The sequence below is a fragment of the Euprymna scolopes genome, chromosome 20, assembly GCF_053919585.1.
Source record: "Euprymna scolopes isolate OS-2025 chromosome 20, ASM5391958v1, whole genome shotgun sequence".
In the NCBI taxonomy this organism is placed as follows: Eukaryota; Metazoa; Mollusca; class Cephalopoda; order Sepiida; family Sepiolidae; genus Euprymna; species Euprymna scolopes.
Window position 1 is genome coordinate 78,368,218 of NC_136501.1, and position 21,446 is coordinate 78,389,663.

The following is a 21,446-nucleotide window of genomic DNA, read 5'->3' on the forward strand; positions in this document are numbered from 1 at the left end:
ACCTCCCAAAAATGATACAAGTAAACTTGAGTCTATGTCTAAGTTGTCTGCTTAGTTTCAGTAATGAATATCAAAGAGTTTTACTTAATCAATGTTCAATGATATACAGGCATACATTGGTGAAGGTTTGTATGAAGTGTGATCCTAAATATTCACTGAATGTTATTCCCTAGATTTTTATCCATGGGGTTATATTAAACATCTCTCAAAATAATCCTTGGGTAATTCCTGAAGCGAAGATGAACATCACAGCCAAAAGCAATCACTTCATCCAGGTGTGTTTGCATAGGTGTATATTTGGAGCATGGCTCATTGAACAGCATTAATACAATATAATATTTGTGATGAAATTAAATTAATACACTATAAATACAATATAAATTAATACAATATAATATTTGCGACAAAATTAAATTAATACAATATAAATACAATAAATACAATATAAATACAATATTTGTGACGAAAACTTGGATAAGTTAAGTATATACTGAAGTTTGTACAAAATATTTTTTGAATTGCACAAAGGATTGTGAATTTTATTAATGATTTTATTAATGGCATTTTGGTGAGTGGAGGATGTCATACTTGGAAACACTGAATAGTCTTTGAATAAAAACAGAAAAGATTTTGTTAATAGAGCAAAATAAAATCAAGAAAAAAGAAAAGAAAAGAAAATATACTATTTAAGGGACTAATGAAAATACTATTCATGGGCTTTGTACATACTTTTTGTCATATCCTTTAGTAATCATTAATCACACTCATTTTGTAGAACACATGTGAACGAAACTATACCTCAATTGGATCTGTATCAACATTACTACAAGGCAAGCTCATTCAAGACAATTTTGTTCTTCTGTTTAAATGTGAAAAAGGTCCACGAGAAGTATTAAGAACTTAATGGAACAGTGGAGAACTTCATTGCAACCAGTGACCTTCATCCAAGCCATTCAAGACACTCTAAGAAATGTATACCTAAGCTGATAGAGAGCATGATAGTCAGTTCAGCAGAGTCTGAAACATTGCATGTAAGAATGAGTTACAGACTTTGTACGAGTCGCTTATAGTAAATTTTGGGTTAGATAGAACAAGCTCTCATATCTCTAACCTGTCCTATGATTAGATGAAAGAGAACTTTAGAGGCTGTGTGATTGGTTTCAAGACTAAGTTTGAGTGCACACCTCACCTACCAGATTTAGCTCCTCATTGCTTTTTCTGTGACTACCTAAAAGACAGAACTATCAGAGAGACCCAGAACCATCACAAAACTGAAGGAAGCCATCAGAAAGATGGTCAGAACAATACCTCAATTGGTTTGTAAGGATATTAGGTATGAAACCTAAAAATAACACCATGTCAAAAGACGAGTTACTTCCCTTGTACCCAAGTCAGAGTTATTTGCCATTGGGATGGAGATTGGCTATGACAGTTTGAGAGATAAATAAAAGTGCCATGCAACCACAGTTATTATCATTTTGCATTTAGCAGCTTCTATTATATTATATATTTATATTATCATTTAATCTATAAATGAATTCAATAAATTTGTTAAAGATTATACTTTGTCCATTGATAATTTTTGGTTTGTTATTAAACTGATAACAGTTATCACATGAAACGTGTATTGGGCCCAAGAAATTAACTGTTTACTATCTTAACTGTTTTAGAATAATAAAAAGTCTAAAGATATGATATTTTAAGTACAATTAACTTGTTTAATCCTTGCAGAAAAGTAAAAAATGAGGCCCATCAAAAGTTACGATCTGTTTTTGGCAGTCACAGGGAACTGTCAAGGGTTCAAAGGTTGAATTTGACATCAATTAGATGGAAAATTGAAATTAAAGAGAATCACATGACAGAAGATAAGAGCTTTATTGGTCAAGAGTTTGAATTTTCTTGTATACACATATTACAGTTGTAATTAATGGTATTGCCAGACAACAGTAGCTAAGAGAATCAACCTCTTTATGTGTATCATGTCAAACAATACAGAATTCCGTCATCCATCAAAAATTTATACCAGGAATTATAATAAAGAAAAATCCTTAATCCATGGATTTTCAAAGATAGGCTCTCTTCATCAGAGGATAAACATTAGTAAAAAAAAGTATCACTGGTTTGTGGCAATCACTATTTACTTTCAAAATGAAAATTTTTAAACTTGTTTCTGTGCATGTTTGAATTAATAAAACAAAAACATTCTAAATCAATAAGTTGTATTTCATTGAATTTATAAAAACTTCTGATTGCAACTCTAACACTGAATGCCATTAAAAAAACTTTCTTTTTTTTTTTCAATAAACTAGTTGAGTCAAAGTCCAATGATCGGCGTCACCTTGGCACCAATCAATTAGACTTTGGGGTTACTGCTACTGCTGCATGCACTGTCATAAGTAAAGGCATGCAGACATTAATAAATACACAAACACACAACACTTAACTTTTCCATTATCAGTTGTTTAAAACAAACTTAATAATTGAAATATGTCTAACCTTTCTCATTGAACTTTTTTTTTCTAATACGAAATATAATTTGTATAATTGACTGGAGAAGTTTTAATAACAATTTTCAGACCCTTGTAATCCATCCATCTAGAGCCTTTGAGCCCCTGGAGAGGCATAGGCCATCTACAACTTTTGTAGATGTTTTGTAGCGAGGAGTTCTTTTTATAGAGTGAGGGTGCTGGCCCCACACCCAACCTTCCCAGAAGGTTCATACAGTGCCTAGCCTTCCCAAATTGGTCACCCATCTGGTACTGGCCAGGCTCAATGTTGCTTAACTTGTGATCTGGTGAGAACCAGTGTCGACATGATTGTGCCGTACAGACCCTTGTAATGCACAACCCTTAAAACTAGTAATGCACAACCCTTAAAACGTGTAATGCACAACCCTTAAAACGTGTAATGCACAACCCTTAAAACGTGTAATGCACAACCCTTAAAACGTGTAATGCACAACCCTTAAAACTTGTAATGCACAACCCTTAAAACTTGTAATGCACAACCCTTAAAACTTGTAATGCACAACCCTTAAAACTTGTAATGCACAACCCTTAAAACTTGTAATGCACAATCCTTAAAACTATCAACTTTGATTTCTTCAATATCTCAGCTAAATAATCACCCTTGTTTTATAAAGGACTGTAAAACTATTCACATTGTTTTCCTATTGCTGTAAACTTGCATTTCAAACATCTATAAAATATCTTTTTAGTGCATTTATGTTTTTGAACTCATTGTTTTGCTTGTGTTTATCATCTAACATGTTTCTTGCTTTCTCTCTCTCTCTTTGCTCACTGTAGATGAAATTATGGAGTCTGTATATCACAATATCCTTTTTCAAATGTTATTATTCTGCTTAAGTCTTGTATTATACAAAAATGGTGGCTGTTAGGTTTGCAGTGGTACATGTTGCAGGATAAATGTTTCAATAATTAATGTCACTTTGAATTTCTTCATTGTTTATCTATTTTTTTTTTATTCATTTGTTTGTTTTATCATGCTAATATAATATTAAGAGATTATTATTGTTTTATTTACTTTATTATTATCTTTTTTAATAGTTTATTTTTATTCAATTTCATTGAATGCACAATTTTTAGAAATTATGTGCAGGGGGAAAATTAATCATCTTAGTAATATTTATTAAATATTAAATAAATTAATTACATAAATAAAACACTTTTATCTTCCTCTGGTTTTCAGTCCTGCTGCTGAATACCTGGCATATTTCCTGCCATTATAGCCTTCTATAAATTCTCTCACTATATATGTATAAAATTTATTTTAATTTCAAATTTCAAAATTTAGAATTTCTCTTGTCAAAGTATGTTTTTTTCCTTTTATTTTTTATTGTCTGATGTTAAAGTGGACTTCCTGGTTTAAGAAAGAAATATCTGGTATGTCTTGGCACGGTTATGCCAATTTGAAGTTCAGATTGAAATAAATTTTATTTATTGTTATGGTTTTCTATATAGAAAAAATACCATTATGAAACAATGTTTTTAAAAAGATTGTCTGCATCATATATACATATATATATACTACACACAATGTTTAAAAAAAATTATACAAGCCTTTTATTTTTCCTCAGTTTTAAGGGAAAACTATTGAAATTTGATCTCCAAAAATTGGGAACGGAAATTTAAAGAAACAATTGTAAGTTTTGACATGCAGCAAAAACAAAACACACTGAAACTACTCATGAAATCCATCCATGAAAAAAGCTAAAAGTCATCTAGGAGTCTTTATGAAAACATTTATGTATAGAAAAGAAACATTAGTTGAAACTAATAAAGTATCGACTTACTTGTGAAGAGGCTGAAGAAATTTGTTGTAGACGAGCTTCCAAACGGCTTTGTCTGTTTCGATAGAATTCGCTTGTCATCATATCAAGAGGGCAAGTTTGGAAAGGACATCGAAAGACATCCGGAATGTCGATGAAAATTATTTCCCAGAAGAAAAGAAAAAATAAAGTGCTGATAATCGAACTCTCTGCATGAACACCTAGCAATGAAGATAAACATAAATCAGAAAAACATGTAAAACCCATATTTATATACAAAAACTTTTTGTCTTCTTGCACAATTCATGACATCATCATTTTGTGATGTCATCAATTAAGACAGGTAAGAATAACATTGCAGTACATAGTGCATGATGTCATTAAAGGATGAAACCATGCATTAAAAATGGATGGAGTGGGTATAACCTTTCAGTGACATCATATATCGAACCTGAGGTAGAGAGATTCTTTATGATGTTTTATCTAGACAATTGGACCTTTACTTGCTGGAATACACACTCAATGACATCAGAATAGTTGAAAATACTAACTAAAAGGTGAATGATAAAAGAAGTGGTGGGAGGATAGGGATGGTATAAACAAAAGAGAGGGGTAAAGAGAAGAGTGAAATATAGAGGAGGAAGAGAGAGGGAAGAGAGTAAGGGAAAAAAAGGAAGGGCAAAGAGGGGGAATAAAAAGAAAGAATAAAAACAAATGAATAATGATCAAGAAAAAATGGATTATGTCACAAAATTGTTTGTCTTGCTGTAATGTCTAGCAAAGATTCATGCATAGGTGTGAGCAACAAAGGAGACGACACCACGTTGGGTGTCAATGGCTGAGGACAAGTTCTTCGTATAAGTGGCTGAGTGATGAGACACACTTTCTTTCATATTGGCTTTTAGGTTGCTGTTGATTTTACGGAATCTGATTTGTCAAGGTGTGATACACTGGGACATAGTTGGCTACAGAATTTGTCTCTCCATCGGATTTGGGATTTCCTCAAGATTTTTCCATTCCCTAAGGATTTTGTTGTGCTTTAACGTCTACCTGTTGTCTGTAAATCTTAAAAGGTGACCTGATCAACTATGTTTTGCCTTTTGTACAGTGGCAGTGATGTCATTTACTCCAGTTTTCTGTTTGAGGCAAATGTTTTTTATCATGAAAACTGTTGTAAAGCATAATGGATTTTTATCATGTAAACTGTTGTCAAGCATAAACTATTTTTATCATGTAAACTGTTGTCAAGCGTAATGGATTTTTATCATGAAAAATTGTCAAGCGTAATGTTTTGTATCATGTAAACTGCTGTCAAGCATAATTTTTTTTTATCATGTAAACTGTTGTCAAGCTTAAAGGATTTTTATCATGTAAACTGTTGTCAAGCATAATGTTTTCTATCATGTAAACTGTTGTCAAGAATAAAGGATTTTTATCATGTGAACTGTTGTCAAGCATAAAGGATTTTCATCATGTAAGCTGTTGTCAAGCATAACGGATTTTTTTCATGTAAACTGTTGTCAAGCATAATGGATTTTTTTCATGTAAACTGTTCTCAAGCATAATGGATTCTTATCATGTAAATTGTTGTCAATGATAATGGATTTTTATCATGTAAACTGTTGTCAAGCATAATGGATTTTTTTCATGTAAACTGTTCTCAAGCATAATGGATTCTTATCATGTAAATTGTTGTCAATGATAATGGATTTTTATCAAGTAAACTGTTGTCAAGCATAATGGATTTTTTTCATGTAAACTGTTGTCAAGCATAATGGATTTTTATCATGTAAACTGTTGTCAAGCATAATGGATTTTTATCATGAAAAATGTTGTCAAGCATAATGGATTTTTATCATGTAAACTGTTGTCAAGAAAGACGGATTTTTATCATGTAAACTGTTGTAAAGCATGATAAATTTTTATCATGTAAAATGTTGTCAACCATCATGTTTTTTTATCATGTAAACTGTTGTCAATCATAATGGATTTTTATCATGTACACTGTTGTACAGCATGAGGGATTTTTATCATGTAAACTGTTGTCAACCAGGATGTTTTTTTATCATGTAAACTGTTGTAAATCATGATGTTTTTTTATCATGTAAACTGTAGTCAACCATGATGTTTTTTTAGCATAATGGATTTTATCATGTAAACTGTTGTCAAGCCTAATGGATTTTTATAATGTAAACTGTTGTCAAGCATAATGGATTTTTATAATGTAAACTGTTGTCAAGCATAAAGGATTTTATCATGTACACTGTTGTCAAGCATAAAGGATTTTTATCATGTAAACTGTTGTCAAGCATAATGGATTTTTATCATGTAAACTGTTGTCAAGCATAATGGTTTTTTATCATGTACACTGTTGTCAAGCCTAAAAGATTTTTATCATGTAAACTGTTGTCAACCATGATGTTTTTTTATCATTAAAGCTGTTGTCAAGCCTAAAAGATTTTTATCATGTAAACTGTTGTCAACCATAAAGGATTTTTATCATGTAAACTGTTGTCAATCATAAAGGATTTTTATCATGTAAACTGTTGTCAATCATAAAGGATTTTTATCATGTAAACTGTTGTCAATCATAAAGGATTTTTATCATGTAAACTGTTGTCAATCATAAAGGATTTTTATCATGTAAACTGTTGTCAATCATAAAATATTTTTATCATGTCAACTGTTGTCAATCATAAAGGATTTTTATGATGTAAACAGTTGTCAATCATAAAGGATTTTTATCATGTAAACTGTTGTCAATCATAAAGGATTTTTATCATGTAAACTGTTGTCAAGAATAAAAGATTTTTGTCATGTAAACTGTTGTCCAGCATACTGGATTTTTATCATGTAAACTGTTGTCCACCAGAATGGATTTTTATCATGTAAACTGTTGTCAAGCACAATGGATTGTTATCATGTAAACTGTTGTCCAGCATAAAAGATTTTTATCATGTAAACTGTTGTCCAGCATAAAAGATTTTTATCATGTAAACTGTTGTCAAGCATAAAGGATTTTTATCATGTAAACTGTTGTCAAGCATAAAGGATTTTTATCATGTAGACTGTTTTCCAGCATAAAGGATTTTTATCATGTAAACTATTGTCAAGCATAATGAGTTTTTATTATGCAAACTGTTGTCAAGCATAATGGATTTTTATCAAGTAAACTATTGTCAACCACAATGTTTTTTTATCATGTAGACTGTTGTCAAGCATAATATTTTTTATCATGTAAACTGTTGTCAACCATGATGTTTTTTTATCATGTAAACTGTTGTCAAGCATGATGGATTTTTATCATGTAAACTTTTGTCAAGCATCATGGATTTTTATCATGTAAACTGTTGTCAACCATGATGTTTTTTTATCATGTAAACTGTTGTCAAGCATTATGGATTTTTATCATGTAAACTGTTGTCAACCATGATGTTTTTTTATCATGTAAACTGTTGTCAAGCATGATGGATTTTTATCATGTAAACTGTTGTCAAGCATCATGGATTTTTATCATGTAAACTGTTGTCAACCATGATGTTTTTTTATCATGTAAACTGTTGTCAAGCATCATGGATTTTTATCTTGTAAACTTTTGTCAAGCAAAATGGATTTTTATAAAGCATGAAGCTTGTTATCAAGCATAATGTGTTTTAATCATGTAAACTGTTGTCAAGCATAATGGGTTTTTATCATGTAAACTGTTATCAAGCATAATGTTTTTTTTATCATGTAAACTGTTGTCAAGCATTAAGGATTTTAATCATGTAAACTGTTGTCCAGCATAATGGATTTTTATTATGTAAACTGTGTTCCAGAATAAAGGATTTTTCTCATGTAAACTGTTGTCAAGCATGATGGATTTTTATCATGTAAATTGTTGTCAAGCATAAAGGATTTTTCTCATGTAAACTGTTGTCCAGCATAAAGGATTTTTATCATGTAAACTGTTGTCCACCATAATGGATTTTAATCATGTAAACTGTTATCAAGCATAATGTTTTTTTTATCATGTAAACTGTTGTCAAGCATTAAGGATTTTAATCATGTAAACTGTTGTCCAGCATAATGGATTTTTATTATGTAAACTGTGTTCCAGAATAAAGGATTTTTCTCATGTAAACTGTTGTCAAGCATGATGGATTTTTATCATGTAAATTGTTGTCAAGCATAAAGGATTTTTCTCATGTAAACTGTTGTCCAGCATAAAGGATTTTTATCATGTTGTCCAGCATAATATTTTTTTATCATGTAAACTGTTGTCCAGCATAATGGATTTTTATCATGTAAACTGTTGTTCAGCATAATGGATTTTTATCATGTAAACTGTTGTCCAGCATAAAGAATTTTTATCATGTAAACTGTTGTCATGCATAAAGGATTTTTATCATGTAGACTGTTTTCCAGCATAAACGATTTTTATCATGTAAACTGTTGTCAAGCATAATATTTTTTCATCATGTAAACTGTTGTCAAGCATAATGGATTTTTATCATGGAAACTGTTGTCCAGCAGAATGGATTTTTTCATTTAAACTGTTGTCAAGCAGAACGGATTTTTATAATGTAAACTGTTCTCCAGCAGAATGGATTTTTATCATGTAAACTGTTGTCCAGCAGAATGGATTTTTATCATGTAAACTGTTGTCTAGCATAAAGGATTTTTATCATGTAAACTGTTGTCAAGCATAAAGGATTTTTATCATGTAAACTGTTGTCAAGCTTAATGTTTTTTATCATGTAAACTGTTGTCAAGATTAAAGGATTTATATCATGTAATCTGTCGTCAAGCATAAAGGATTATTATCTTGGAACCTGTTGTCAAGCCTAATGGCTTTTTATCATGTAAACTGTTGTCCAGCAAATTGGATTTTTATCATGTACACTGTTGTCCAGCATAATGGATTTTTTTCATGTAAACTGTTGTCAAGCAGAATGGATTTTTATCATGTAAACTGTTGTCCAGCATAAAGGATTCTTATCATGTAAACTGTTGTCAAGCATAATATTTTTTTGTCAGGTAAACTGTTGTCAAGCATAATGAATTTTTATCATGTAAACTGTTGTCAAGCATAATGGATTTTTATCATGTAACCTGTTGTCAAGATTAAAGGAATTATATCATGTAAACTGTTGTCAAGCATAAAGGACTTTTTATCATGTAAACTGTTGTCAAGCATAAAGGATTTTTATCATGTAAACTGTTGTCAAGAATAAAGGATTTTTATCATGTAACCTGTTGTCTAGCATAAAGGATTTTTATCATGTAAATTGTTGTCAAGCATAATGGATTTTTTTCATGTAAACTATTGTCAACCATAATGTTTTTTTATCATGTAAACTGTTGTCAAGCAAATGGATTTTTATCATGTGAACTGTTGTCCAGCATAATGGATTTTTATCATGTAAACTGTTGTCAAGCATAATGGATTTTTATCATGTAAACTGTTGTCAAGCATAAAGGATTTTTTTCATGTAAACTGTTGTCAAGCATAAAGGATTTTTATCATGTAAACTGTTGTCAAGCATAATGGATTTTTATCATGTAAACTGTTGTCAACCATAATGTTTTTTTATCATGTAAAGTGTTGTGAACCATAATGTTTTTTTATCATGTAAACTGTTGTGAACCATAATGTCTTTTTATCATGTAAACTGTTGTAAAGCATAATGGATTTTTATCATGTAAACTGTTGTCAAGCATAATTGATTTTTATTATGTAACCTGTTGTACAGGATTAAAGGATTCATATCATGTAAACTGTTGTCAACCATGATGTTTTTTTTTACATGTAAACTGTTGTCAAGCATTATGTTTTTTTTATCATGTAAAATGTTGTCAAGCATATTGGATTTTTATCATGTACACTATTGTACAGCATGAGGGATTTTTATCATGTAAACTGTTGTCCAGCATAAAGGATTTTTATCATGTAAACTGTTGTCAAGCATAAAGGATTTTTATCATGTAAAGTGTTGTCAAGCATAAAGGATTTTTATCATGTAAAGTGTTGTCAAGCATAAAGGATTTTTATCATGTAAACTGTTGTCAACCACAATGTTTTTTTACCATGGAAATGTTGTCAATTATTATGTTTTATTCTCATGTAAACAGTTGTCAAGCATAATGGATTTTTATCATGTAAACTGTTGTCAAGCATAATGGATTTTTATCATGTAAACTGTTGTCAAGCATAAAGGATTCTTATCGTGTAAACTGTTGTCCAGCATAATGGATTTTTATCATGTAAACTGTTGTCAAGCATAAAGGATTTTTATCATGTAAACTGTTGTCAAGCATAAAGGATTTCATTCATGTAAACTGTTGTCAAGCATAAAGGATTTTTATGATGTAAACTGTTGTCAAAGATAATGGATTGTTATCATGTAAACTATTGTCAAGCTTCATGGGTTTTTATCATGTAAACTTTTGTCCAGCAAAATGGATTTTTATCATGTACACTGTTGTCCAGCATAAAGGATTTTTATCATGTAAACTGTTGTCCAGCATAATGGATTTTTATCATGTAAACTATTGACCAGCATAAAGGATTTTTATCATGTAAACTGTTGTCCAGCATAATGGAGTTTTTTCATGTAAACTGTTGTCAAAGATAATGGATTTTTATCATGTAAACTGTTGTCCACCATAATTGATTTTTATCATGTAAACTGTTGTCAAGCATAATGGATTTTTATCATGTAAACTGCTGTCAAGCATAATGGATTTTTATCATGTAAACTGTTGTCCACCATAATGGATTTTTATCATGTAAACTGTTGTCACGCATAATGGATTTTTATCATGTAAACTGTTGTCAAGCATAATGGATTTTTATCATGTAAACTGTTGTCCACCATAATGTTTTTTTATCATGTCAACTGTTGTCAAGAACAATGGATTTTTATCATATAAACTGTTGTCAAGCATAATGGATTTTATCATGTAAACCATTGTCAATCATAATGGATTTTTATCATGTAAACTGTTATCCAGCATAATGTATTTTTATCATGGAAACTCTTTTCAAGCCTAATGGATTTTTATCATGTAAACTGTTGTCAAGCATAAAGAATTTTTATCATGTCAACTGTTGTCAAGCATACAGGATTTTTATCATGTAAAGTGTTGTCAAGCCTAATGGATTTTTATCATGTAAACTGCTGTCACGCATAATGAATTTTATCATGTAAACTGTTGTCCAGCATAATGTTTTTTTATCATGTAAAGTGTTGTCAAGCCTAATGGCTTTTTATCATGTAAACTGTTGTCAAGCATAATGAATTTTTATCATGTAAACTGTTGTCCAGCATAATGGATTTTTATCATGTAAACTGTTGTCAAGCATAAAGGATTTCATTCATGTAAACTGTTGTCAAGCATAAAGGATTTTTATGATGTAAACTGTTGTCAAAGATAATGGATTTTTATCATATAAACTGTTGTCAAGCTTCATGGGTTTTTATCATGTAAACATTTGTCAAGCATAATGGATTTTTATCATGTACACTGTTGTCCAGCATAAAGGATTTTTATCATGTAAACTGTTGTCCAGCATAATGGATTTTTATCATGTAAACTATTGTCCAGCATAAAGGATTTTTATCATGTAAACTATTGTCCAGCATAATGGATTTTTTTCATGTAAACTGTTGTCAAAGATAATGGATTTTTATCATGTAAACTGTTGTCCACCATAATGGATTTTTATCATGTAAACTGTTGTCAAGCATAATGGATTTTTATCATGTAAACTGTTGTCCACCATAATGTTTTTTTATCCTGTCAACTGTTGTCAAGCATAATGGATTTTTATAATGTAAACTGTTGTCAAGCATAAAGGATTTTTATCATGTAAACTGTTGTCAAGCATAAAGGATTTTTATCATGTAAACTGTTGTCAAGAATAAAGGATTTTTATCATGTAAACCGTTGTTAAGCATCATGGATTTTTATCATGTAAACTGTTGTCACGCATAATAGATATTTATCATGTAAACTGTTGTCCAGCATAATGGATTTTTTTCATGTAAACTGTTGTAAAAAAAAATGGATTTTTATCAAGTAAACTGTTGTCACGCATAATTATGTTTTTTTATCATGTAAACTGTTGTCAATCATAATGGATTTTTATCATGTACACTGTTGTACAGCATAAAGGATTTTTATCAAGTAAACTGTTGTCAAGCCTAATGGATTTTTATCATGTAAACTGTTGTCCAGCATAATGGATTTTTTATCATGTAAACTGTTGTCAAGCATAATGGATTTTTATCATGTACACTGTTGTACAGCATAAAGGATTTTTATCATGTAAAGTGTTGTCAAGCCTAATGGATTTTTATCATGTAAACTGTTGTCCAGCATAATGGATTTTTATCAAGTAAACTGTTGTCACGCATAATTATGTTTTTTTATCATGTAAACTGTTGTCAAAGATAATGGATTTTAATCATATAAACTGTAGTCAAGCTTCATGGGTTTTTATCATGTAAACTTTTGTCCAGCATAATGGATTGTTATCATGTACACTGTTGTCCAGCATAAAGGATTTTTTTCATGTAAACTGTTGTCCAGCATAATGGATTTTTATCATGTAAACTATTGTCCAACATAAAGGATTTGTATCATGTAAACTTTTGTCCAGCATAATGGATTGTTATCATGTACACTGTTGTCCAGCATAAAGGATTTTTATCATGTAAACTGTTGTCAAGCATAATGGATTTTTATCATGTAAACTGTTGTCAAGCATAATGGATTTTTATCATGTAAACTGTTGTCAAGCATAATGGATTTTTATCATGTAAACTGTTGTCAAGCATAATGGATTTTTATCATGTAAACTGTTGTCAAGCATAATGGATTTTTATCATGTAAACTGTTGTCAAGCATAATGGATTTTTATCATGTAAACTGTTGTCCACCATAATGGATTTTAATCATGTAAACTGTTGTCAAGCATAATGGATTTTTATCATGTAAACTGTTGTCAAGCATAATGGATTTTTATCATGTAAACTGTTGTCCACCATAATGGATTTTAATCATGTAAACTGTTGTCAAGCATAATGGATTTTTATCATGTAAACTGTTGTCAAGCATAATGGATTTTTATCATGTAAACTGTTGTCCACCATAATGGATTTTAATCATGTAAACTGTTGTCACGCATAATGGATTTTTATCATGTAAACTGTTGTCAAGCATAATGGATTTTTATCATGTAAACTGTTGTCCACCATAATGGATTTTAATCATGTAAACTGTTGTCAAGCATAATGGATTTTTATCATGTAAACTGTTGTCAAGCATAATGGATTTTTATCATGTAAACTGTTGTCCACCATAATGGATTTTAATCATGTAAACTGTTGTCAAGCATAATGGATTTTTATCATGTAAACTGTTGTCAAGCATAATGGATTTTTATCATGTAAACTGTTGTCAAGCATAATGGATTTTTATCATGTAAACTGTTGTCAAGCATAATGGATTTTTATCATGTAAAATGTTGTCCACCATAATGGATTTTAATCATGTAAACTGTTGTCAAGCATAATGGATTTTAATCATGTAAACTGTTGTCAAGCATAATGGATTTTTATCATGTAAACTGTTGTCAAGCATAATGGATTTTTATCATGTAAACTGTTGTCAAGCATAATGGATTTTTATCATGTAAACTGTTGTCCACCATAATGGATTTTAATCATGTAAACTGTTGTCAAGCATAATGGATTTTTATCATGTAAACTGTTGTCAAGCATAATGGATTTTTATCATGTAAACTGTTGTCCACCATAATGGATTTTAATCATGTAAACTGTTGTCAAGCATAATGGATTTTTATCATGTAAACTGTTGTCAAGCATAATGGATTTTTATCATGTAAACTGTTGTCCACCATAATGGATTTTCATCATGTAAACTGTTGTCACGCATAATGGATTTTTATCATGTAAACTGTTGTCAAGCATAATGGATTTTTATCATGTAAACTGTTGTCCACCATAATGGATTTTAATCATGTAAACTGTTGTCAAGCATAATGGATTTTTATCATGTAAACTGTTGTCAAGCATAATGGATTTTTATCATGTAAACTGTTGTCCACACTAATGGATTTTAATCATGTAAACTGTTGTCAAGCATAATGTTTTTTTATCATGTCAACTGTTGTCAAGAATAATGGATTTTTATCATGTAAACTGTTGTCAAGCATAATGGATTTTTATCATGTAAACTGTTGTCCACCATAATGGATTTTCATCATGTAAACTGTTGTCACGCATAATGGATTTTTATCATGTAAACTGTTGTCAAGCATAATGGATTTTTATCATGTAAACTGTTGTCCACCATAATGTTTTTTTATCATGTCAACTGTTGTCAAGAATAATGGATTTTTATCATATAAACTTGTCAAGCATAATGGATTTTTATCATGTAAACTGTTGTCAAGCATAATGGATTTTTATCATGTAAACTGTTGTCAAGCATAATGGATTTTTATCATGTAAACTGTTGTCCACCATAATGGATTTTAATCATGTAAACTGTTGTCAAGCATAATGGATTTTTATCATGTAAACTGTTGTCAAGCATAATGGATTTTTATCATGTAAACTGTTGTCCACCATAATGGATTTTCATCATGTAAACTGTTGTCACGCATAATGGATTTTTATCATGTAAACTGTTGTCAAGCATAATGGATTTTTATCATGTAAACTGTTGTCCACCATAATGTTTTTTTATCATGTCAACTGTTGTCAAGAATAATGGATTTTTATCATATAAACTTGTCAAGCATAATGGATTTTTATCATGTAAACTGTTGTCAAGCATAATGGATTTTTATCATGTACACTGTTGTACAGCATAAAGGATTTTTATCATGTAAAGTGTTGTCAAGCCTAATGGATTTTTATCCTGTCAACTGTTGTCAAGCATACAGGATTTTTATCATGTAAACTGTTGTCACGCATAATGGCTTTTTATCATGTAAACTGTTGTCAAGCCTAATGGCTTTTTATCATGTAAACTGCTGTCACGCATAATGGCTTTTTATCATGTAAACTGTTGTCCAGCATAATGTTTTTTTATCATGTAAACTGTTGTCAAGCCTAATGGCTTTTTATCATGTAAACTGTTGTCCAGCATAATGGATTTTTATCATGTACACTGTTGTACAGCATAAAGGATTTTTATCATGTAAAGTGTTGTCACGCATAATGGATTTTTATCATGTAAACTGTTGTCAAGCATAATGGATTTTTATCATGTAAACTGTTGTCAAGCATAATGGATTTTTATCATGTAAACTGTTGTCAAGCATAATATTTTTTTGTCATGTACACTGTTGTCCAGCATAATGGATTTTTATCATGTAAACTGTTGTCCAGCATAATGGATTTTTATCATGTAAACTGTTGTCAAGCAGAATGGATTTTCATCATGTAAACTATTGTCCAGCATAAAGGATTTTTATCATGTAAACTGTTGTCCAGCATAATTGATTTTTTTCATGTAAACTGTTGTCAAAAATAATGGATTTTTATCAAGTAAACTGTTGTCACGCATAATGGATTTTTATCATGTAAACTGTTGTCAAGCATAATGGATTTTTATCATGTAAACTGTTGTCCACCATAATGTTTTTTTATCATGTCACCTGTTGCCAAGAATAATGGATTTTTATCATATAAACTGTTGTCAAGCATAATGGATTTTTATCATGTAAACTGTTGTCAAGAATAAAGGATTTTTATCATGTAAACTGTTGTTAAGCATCATGGATTTTTATCATGTAAACTGTTGTCAAGCATAATAGATATTTATCATGTAAACTGTTGTCAACCATTATGTTTTTTTTATCATGTAAACTGTTGTCAATCATAATGGATTTTTATCATGTACACTGTTGTACAGCATAAAGGATTTTTATCAAGTAAACTGTTGTCAAGCATAATGGATTTTTTTCATGTAAACTGTTGTCAAGCATAATGGATTTTTATCATGTAAACTGTTGTAAACCATAATGTTTTTTTATCATGTAAACTGTTGTGAACCATAATGTTTTTTTATCATGTAAACTGTTGTCAAGCATAATGGATTTTTATCATGTAAACTGTTGTCAACCATGCTGTTTTTTTTACATGTAAACTGTTGTCAACCATTATGTTTTTTTTTATCATGTAAAATGTTGTCAATCATATTGGATTTTTATCATGTAAACTGTTGTACAGCATGAGGGATTTTTATCATGTAAACTGTTGTCCAGCATAAAGGATTTTTATCATGTAAACTGTTGTCAACCATGATGTGTTTTTATCATGTAAACTGTTGTCAACCATGATGTTTTTTAATCATGTAAACTGTTGTCAAGCCTAATGGATTTTTATCATGTAAACTTTTGTCAAGCATAATGGATTTTTCTCATGTAAACTGTTGTCCAGCATAAAGGATTCTTATCGTGTAAACTGTTGTCCAGCATAATGGATTTGTGGTTAGATACAATGACCCCACAACTCAATATTCACTCTTCAATCCTGCAGCCCAATGCACTTCTGACAGCAATTGCTTCTGCCAAACAAAAAAGACACCCTCTCTCCCAAATACAGGCTTTTTATAGGACAAAACCGTCCAAAGTTATTTGCATACTCTTCCCATGATCTCTAGTCTATAAATAGACGCAGTGGCCATTCTCTTCTTCTTCTTTCTTCTATCACTCTCTGAAGCGGGCGTTGCCAGTGGTAAAAGGTTTGCACGATTTTATTTTATTTTTTTTTTTTACTACACGCCCCCATGATCATTAAAGATCATTCACATCTCATAATCCCGTGTCCAGATCGGCGCATTGCGTTCTCTTTGCGGTCTCTGCATCGGCACCGGTTCATCTTCATCACTCCCTGGCTCAGTACCACCATCCTCATCACCTAAATGGACCACACGCCTTAAATCTAAAACATGTCGTGGCATTCCATTGACACTTAAGTTGTTTGGGGATTGCACTCCTTTTATCACTCCTCTTCCCCACTGCGTTGTGCATCGGGCATTAGGCGGTTTCACCCAAACTTCTTCTCCTATTTGGATTCTGGCTGGTCCTTGATCATTAATTTCCGGTGACATGTCTCTAGGATGCCTCCATTCGTAATTAAAGATTGCTCTATGTGGCACTGTGTCATCTCTTTGCCCGACCTTAGGGGACATGTTGTACCAAAATGTGGCCTCTTCAGGCGATATTCTTCCTCTCTCAGCTATTGCTTTCACGGTCCGATGATGTCGCTCCACAATGCCATTTCCTCCAGGTCTGTAGGCTGCCCTGTAATAACTTTTAATCTTCCATTTTTTTAGCATCGTCTGAAAGATTTCTGAGCGAAAAACAGTGCCGTTGTCCATTATCACCTCCCTTACTAGACCTCGTTCAAGCATCACCTTTTCTAATTCAGTTGCAACTGCAGATGCGGCTTCCACTCGCAGTTCCTTCCATATCGCCAGTCTACTTGGCCCACAATCAATTATTGATAAGTACGCTCCCCCTCGGTAGTGTGCTATGTCAATAACTAGTCTCGTCCAGTTCGTTACAACTCCAATTTTCCCAGGATTATGTATATTTGGGGCAGGATCGATCGATTGACACCGAACACAGTTCTTTACTATCATCTGAATTTCTTCCCGTTTTACATTCGGATCCACTTGCCTCACCAAACATAATGTTCTCTCCACTCCCATGTGATGCATCTCATGCAACTCTTTAATTTCTCCAATTCCAAGACAGCATATCGGCGCCTCCTCTTTCTCAATTAACCACCGTTTTTTTATCCGTGTTAGCGCATCTGCCTTGTTTCTTTCAGAAGGCACAAACACTGCTTTTATTTGCAGTTTCAATTCAGACATCAACTCTCTAAGCATCCCTAATCTCCGCTTTATTATCACTTCTCCGGCACCCTTTGTTCGTATTCTGCCACTCTCCTCCACAGTAGAGTTCACCCAACTGAGTACAGTGGCTGAATCAGTTCTTATTTCAATATTTGTCAGTCTCCATTTGATAGCTAAATTGACACCCTTTAGAACAGCATCTAATTCAGCTATGTTAATGTGATTAAAGTCATCACTTTTCCTCAGCCAAGTTGCATCTTCCGCCACCACACCGCCAATCTCAACAACCACGCCAGTTGCAACATTGCTTGCATCACACCACACGACTCCTGTGCTCACTTCAGGTATGTGCCAAGCGCCATTAACAGGGTCTCCTTTTTTCACCTCAGCTAGAACCTCCTGCATCACTTTCATGGTTTTGCAATCAACTTTTTCTTCCCAATCCATTCCATTTGCTCTTCTTTTCACATAACTGCATGCTAATCGCAGCCATCCAGCAATTGGATAGTGCCCCAATAATTTACCACAGATCGAAAATAGCTCCCGCCTACTAATTTCTCCTCCCATCTCTGGGATCTCGTTGCCTCTCCTGAACATTAGTGCACCCATCTTATTTTTCATAAGCTTAATGCCCAGTGCCGCTCCTCCGTCCAGGGATTCCGGAGATTTTGCTGCTAACCCAAACCCCTTCAAATGTTCCACAACTTCCTGTGTCGATATTTTCGTTACGTCTACCATTATATCATCAATGTATGAATCAGTGGCCTACTTCCTTTCTTTAATACTGTTTTTAAAATGGCTGCCATAATCTTTGGTGCGACATTAAGTCCGAATCCTAATCGTGTTAGGCAATAGGTTTTTCCTTTATAACAGACCAGCTGGTACTGCCATAGTTCCTTTGCCACATGTAGTTGCAGGTAGGCAGACTTAAGGTCCACTATTGCAGTCCCTCCTACCAACTGTCTCCACTTTCTTATCTTTTCATCACATACATCTATTATGTCGCTCCCTGTATGACACGCCACAAAACGGTTCAACTCACGAAAGTCAAACACTGGCCTAACTTTCCCTTTTGTGGCCTGAAATACTGCCATCAATGGCAACACGCCTTTTCTTTCTCCTTTCCATGGTAACAGAATACCACCCGATATCCATCTTTCCACCTCTTTCTCGAATTCTAATTTCTTATCGCCTTCCAGAGAGTTTTTACAATATTGGACTTTGTTCTGCAATACTGGAGGCTCTCCCTTCCATGTCCATCTTACTGTCCATTTATCTCCATTGAAGTTTGCTTCAAAGTCTTTATCCTCGATTTTACAAACATTCAGCTGATGGGCAGCCACGGCACATTGTATATCTCCAAACTTCACTTTGGCTTTCTTTATAGTTACACCTCCCAGCTCATTAATCACGTCCATTCCAATTATGACGTCGATCCCATCAACGATGTGATTCATCAAGATTGCCCTCACCTTTACGTGCATTCCACAGACTTTTATCTCCACTTGTCTGGCTCCTTTACATTCTATATTCCTCCCATCAACTGCTTTCACTGTACCGCTCCTTCCATATCCCTTCAAAAGTTTGGAATTGATTAAAGTAGTGGTGCACCCAGTATTGACAAGTGCAGTCATTACAGAATCATTCACCTCTACTTCTATTATAGGAAGAGGCCAGTATCGCGACTTCATTCATTGCATGTTACCCTGGCCATAGGGATCTCTGTGCAATCTTTTTTTAGGTGCGGTCCTTGACATCTAAAGCACTGAAGGCTTGATTCTTTCTTTCCCTTATTAGTCTCATTAGTTTGCGCACTTGCAGCCAATGTCCGAGTTTCTACGACCCTTTTGCTGACTAAAAGCCGTGCAGTCGGTATCAGTTTGCTGACATCCATTCTCTCTATGTTCGGTAGCTGCTGTAATGCCACAGATACATCGTCTGGGAATCCAGTTATGAATGCCAGTTTGGCTGTATGTTCCAGCCCTCTTCCCAGATATCCTGCCAGTCCAGCCAATCTTTTGATTTTATTAGCATAAACATCCACCAATTCTCCTGTTCACTTGAATCGTTGCAGTTTTTCGTATGCCTCAAAAGGCCCCTCAGTGAAGGCGGTCACGAGTTTCATCTCTATCAGTTCTGCATCTTCTTGTTCTGCATTATTCATCTCAAGAAAGAGAGCGAGTGCATCTCCCTGCAAAAAAAGTGGAATAAAACTGGCAAGGTCTGGCACATGTTGAAGCTTAGCCACAAGTTTTACTTTCTTTATCCATCCGACTAAATCACCTTCTCCACTAAAAGGTGGTATCACATCTATTCCCAATCTCAATATCCCAGATTCCATGATCTGTTCTTAGCCGGAATAGCTTGTGATTAAATACAATGACCCCACAACTCAATCTTCACTCTTCAATCCTGCAGTCCAATGCACTTCTGACAGCAATTGCTTCTGCCAAACAAAAAAGACACCCTCTCTCCCAAATACAGGCTTTTTATAGGACAAAACCGTCCAAAGTTATTTGCATACTCTTCCCATGATCTCTAGTCTATAAATAGACAAAGTGGCCATTCTCTTCTTCTTTCTTCTTTCACTCTCTGAAGCAGGCGTTGCCAGTGGTAAAAGGTTTGCACGATTTTTTTTTTTTTTTTACTACAGGATTTTTATCATGTAAACTGTTGTCAAGCATAATGGATTTTTATCATGTAAACTGTTGTCAAGCCTAATGTTTTTTTATCATGTAAACTGTTGTCAAGCCTAATGGATTTTTATCATGTCAACTGTTGTCAAGCCTAATGGATTTTTATCATGTCAACTGTTGTCAAGCATAATGGATTTTTATCATGTCAACTGTTGTCAAGCATAATGGATTTTTATCATGTCAACTGTTGTCAAGCCTAATGGATTTTTATCATGTCAACTGTTGTCAAGCCTAATGGATTTTTATCATGTCAACTGTTGTCAAGCCTAATGTTTTTTTATCATGTAAACTGTTGTCAAGCCTAATGGATTTTTATCATGTCAACTGTTGTCAAGCCTAATGGATTTTTATCATGTCAACTGTTGTCAAGCCTAATGTTTTTTTATCATGTAAACTGTTGTCAAGCCTAATGGATTTTTATCATGTCAACTGTTGTCAAGCCTAATGGATTTTTATCATGTCAACTGTTGTCAAGCCTAATGGATTTTTATCATGTCAACTGTTGTCAAGCCTAATGGATTTTTATCATGTCAACTGTTGTCAAGCCTAATGGATTTTTATCATGTCAACTGTTGTCA

The 21,446-nt window shown here is 32.6% G+C and overlaps 1 protein-coding gene across 2 annotated transcripts in view; it reads right to left on the reverse strand.

Annotated features, from left to right (window-relative positions):
* LOC145241474 (fanconi-associated nuclease 1-like) overlaps window positions 1-21,446 on the reverse strand; it is a 281,174-nt gene that overhangs the window by 51,360 nt on the left and 208,368 nt on the right. For both annotated transcript variants that reach the window (XM_080104461.1, XM_080104462.1), the window contains one exon: window positions 4,313-4,509. In XM_080104461.1, coding sequence (XP_079960587.1) covers window positions 4,313-4,509 — 197 coding nt within the window. The remainder of the gene's footprint in view (window positions 1-4,312; window positions 4,510-21,446) is intronic.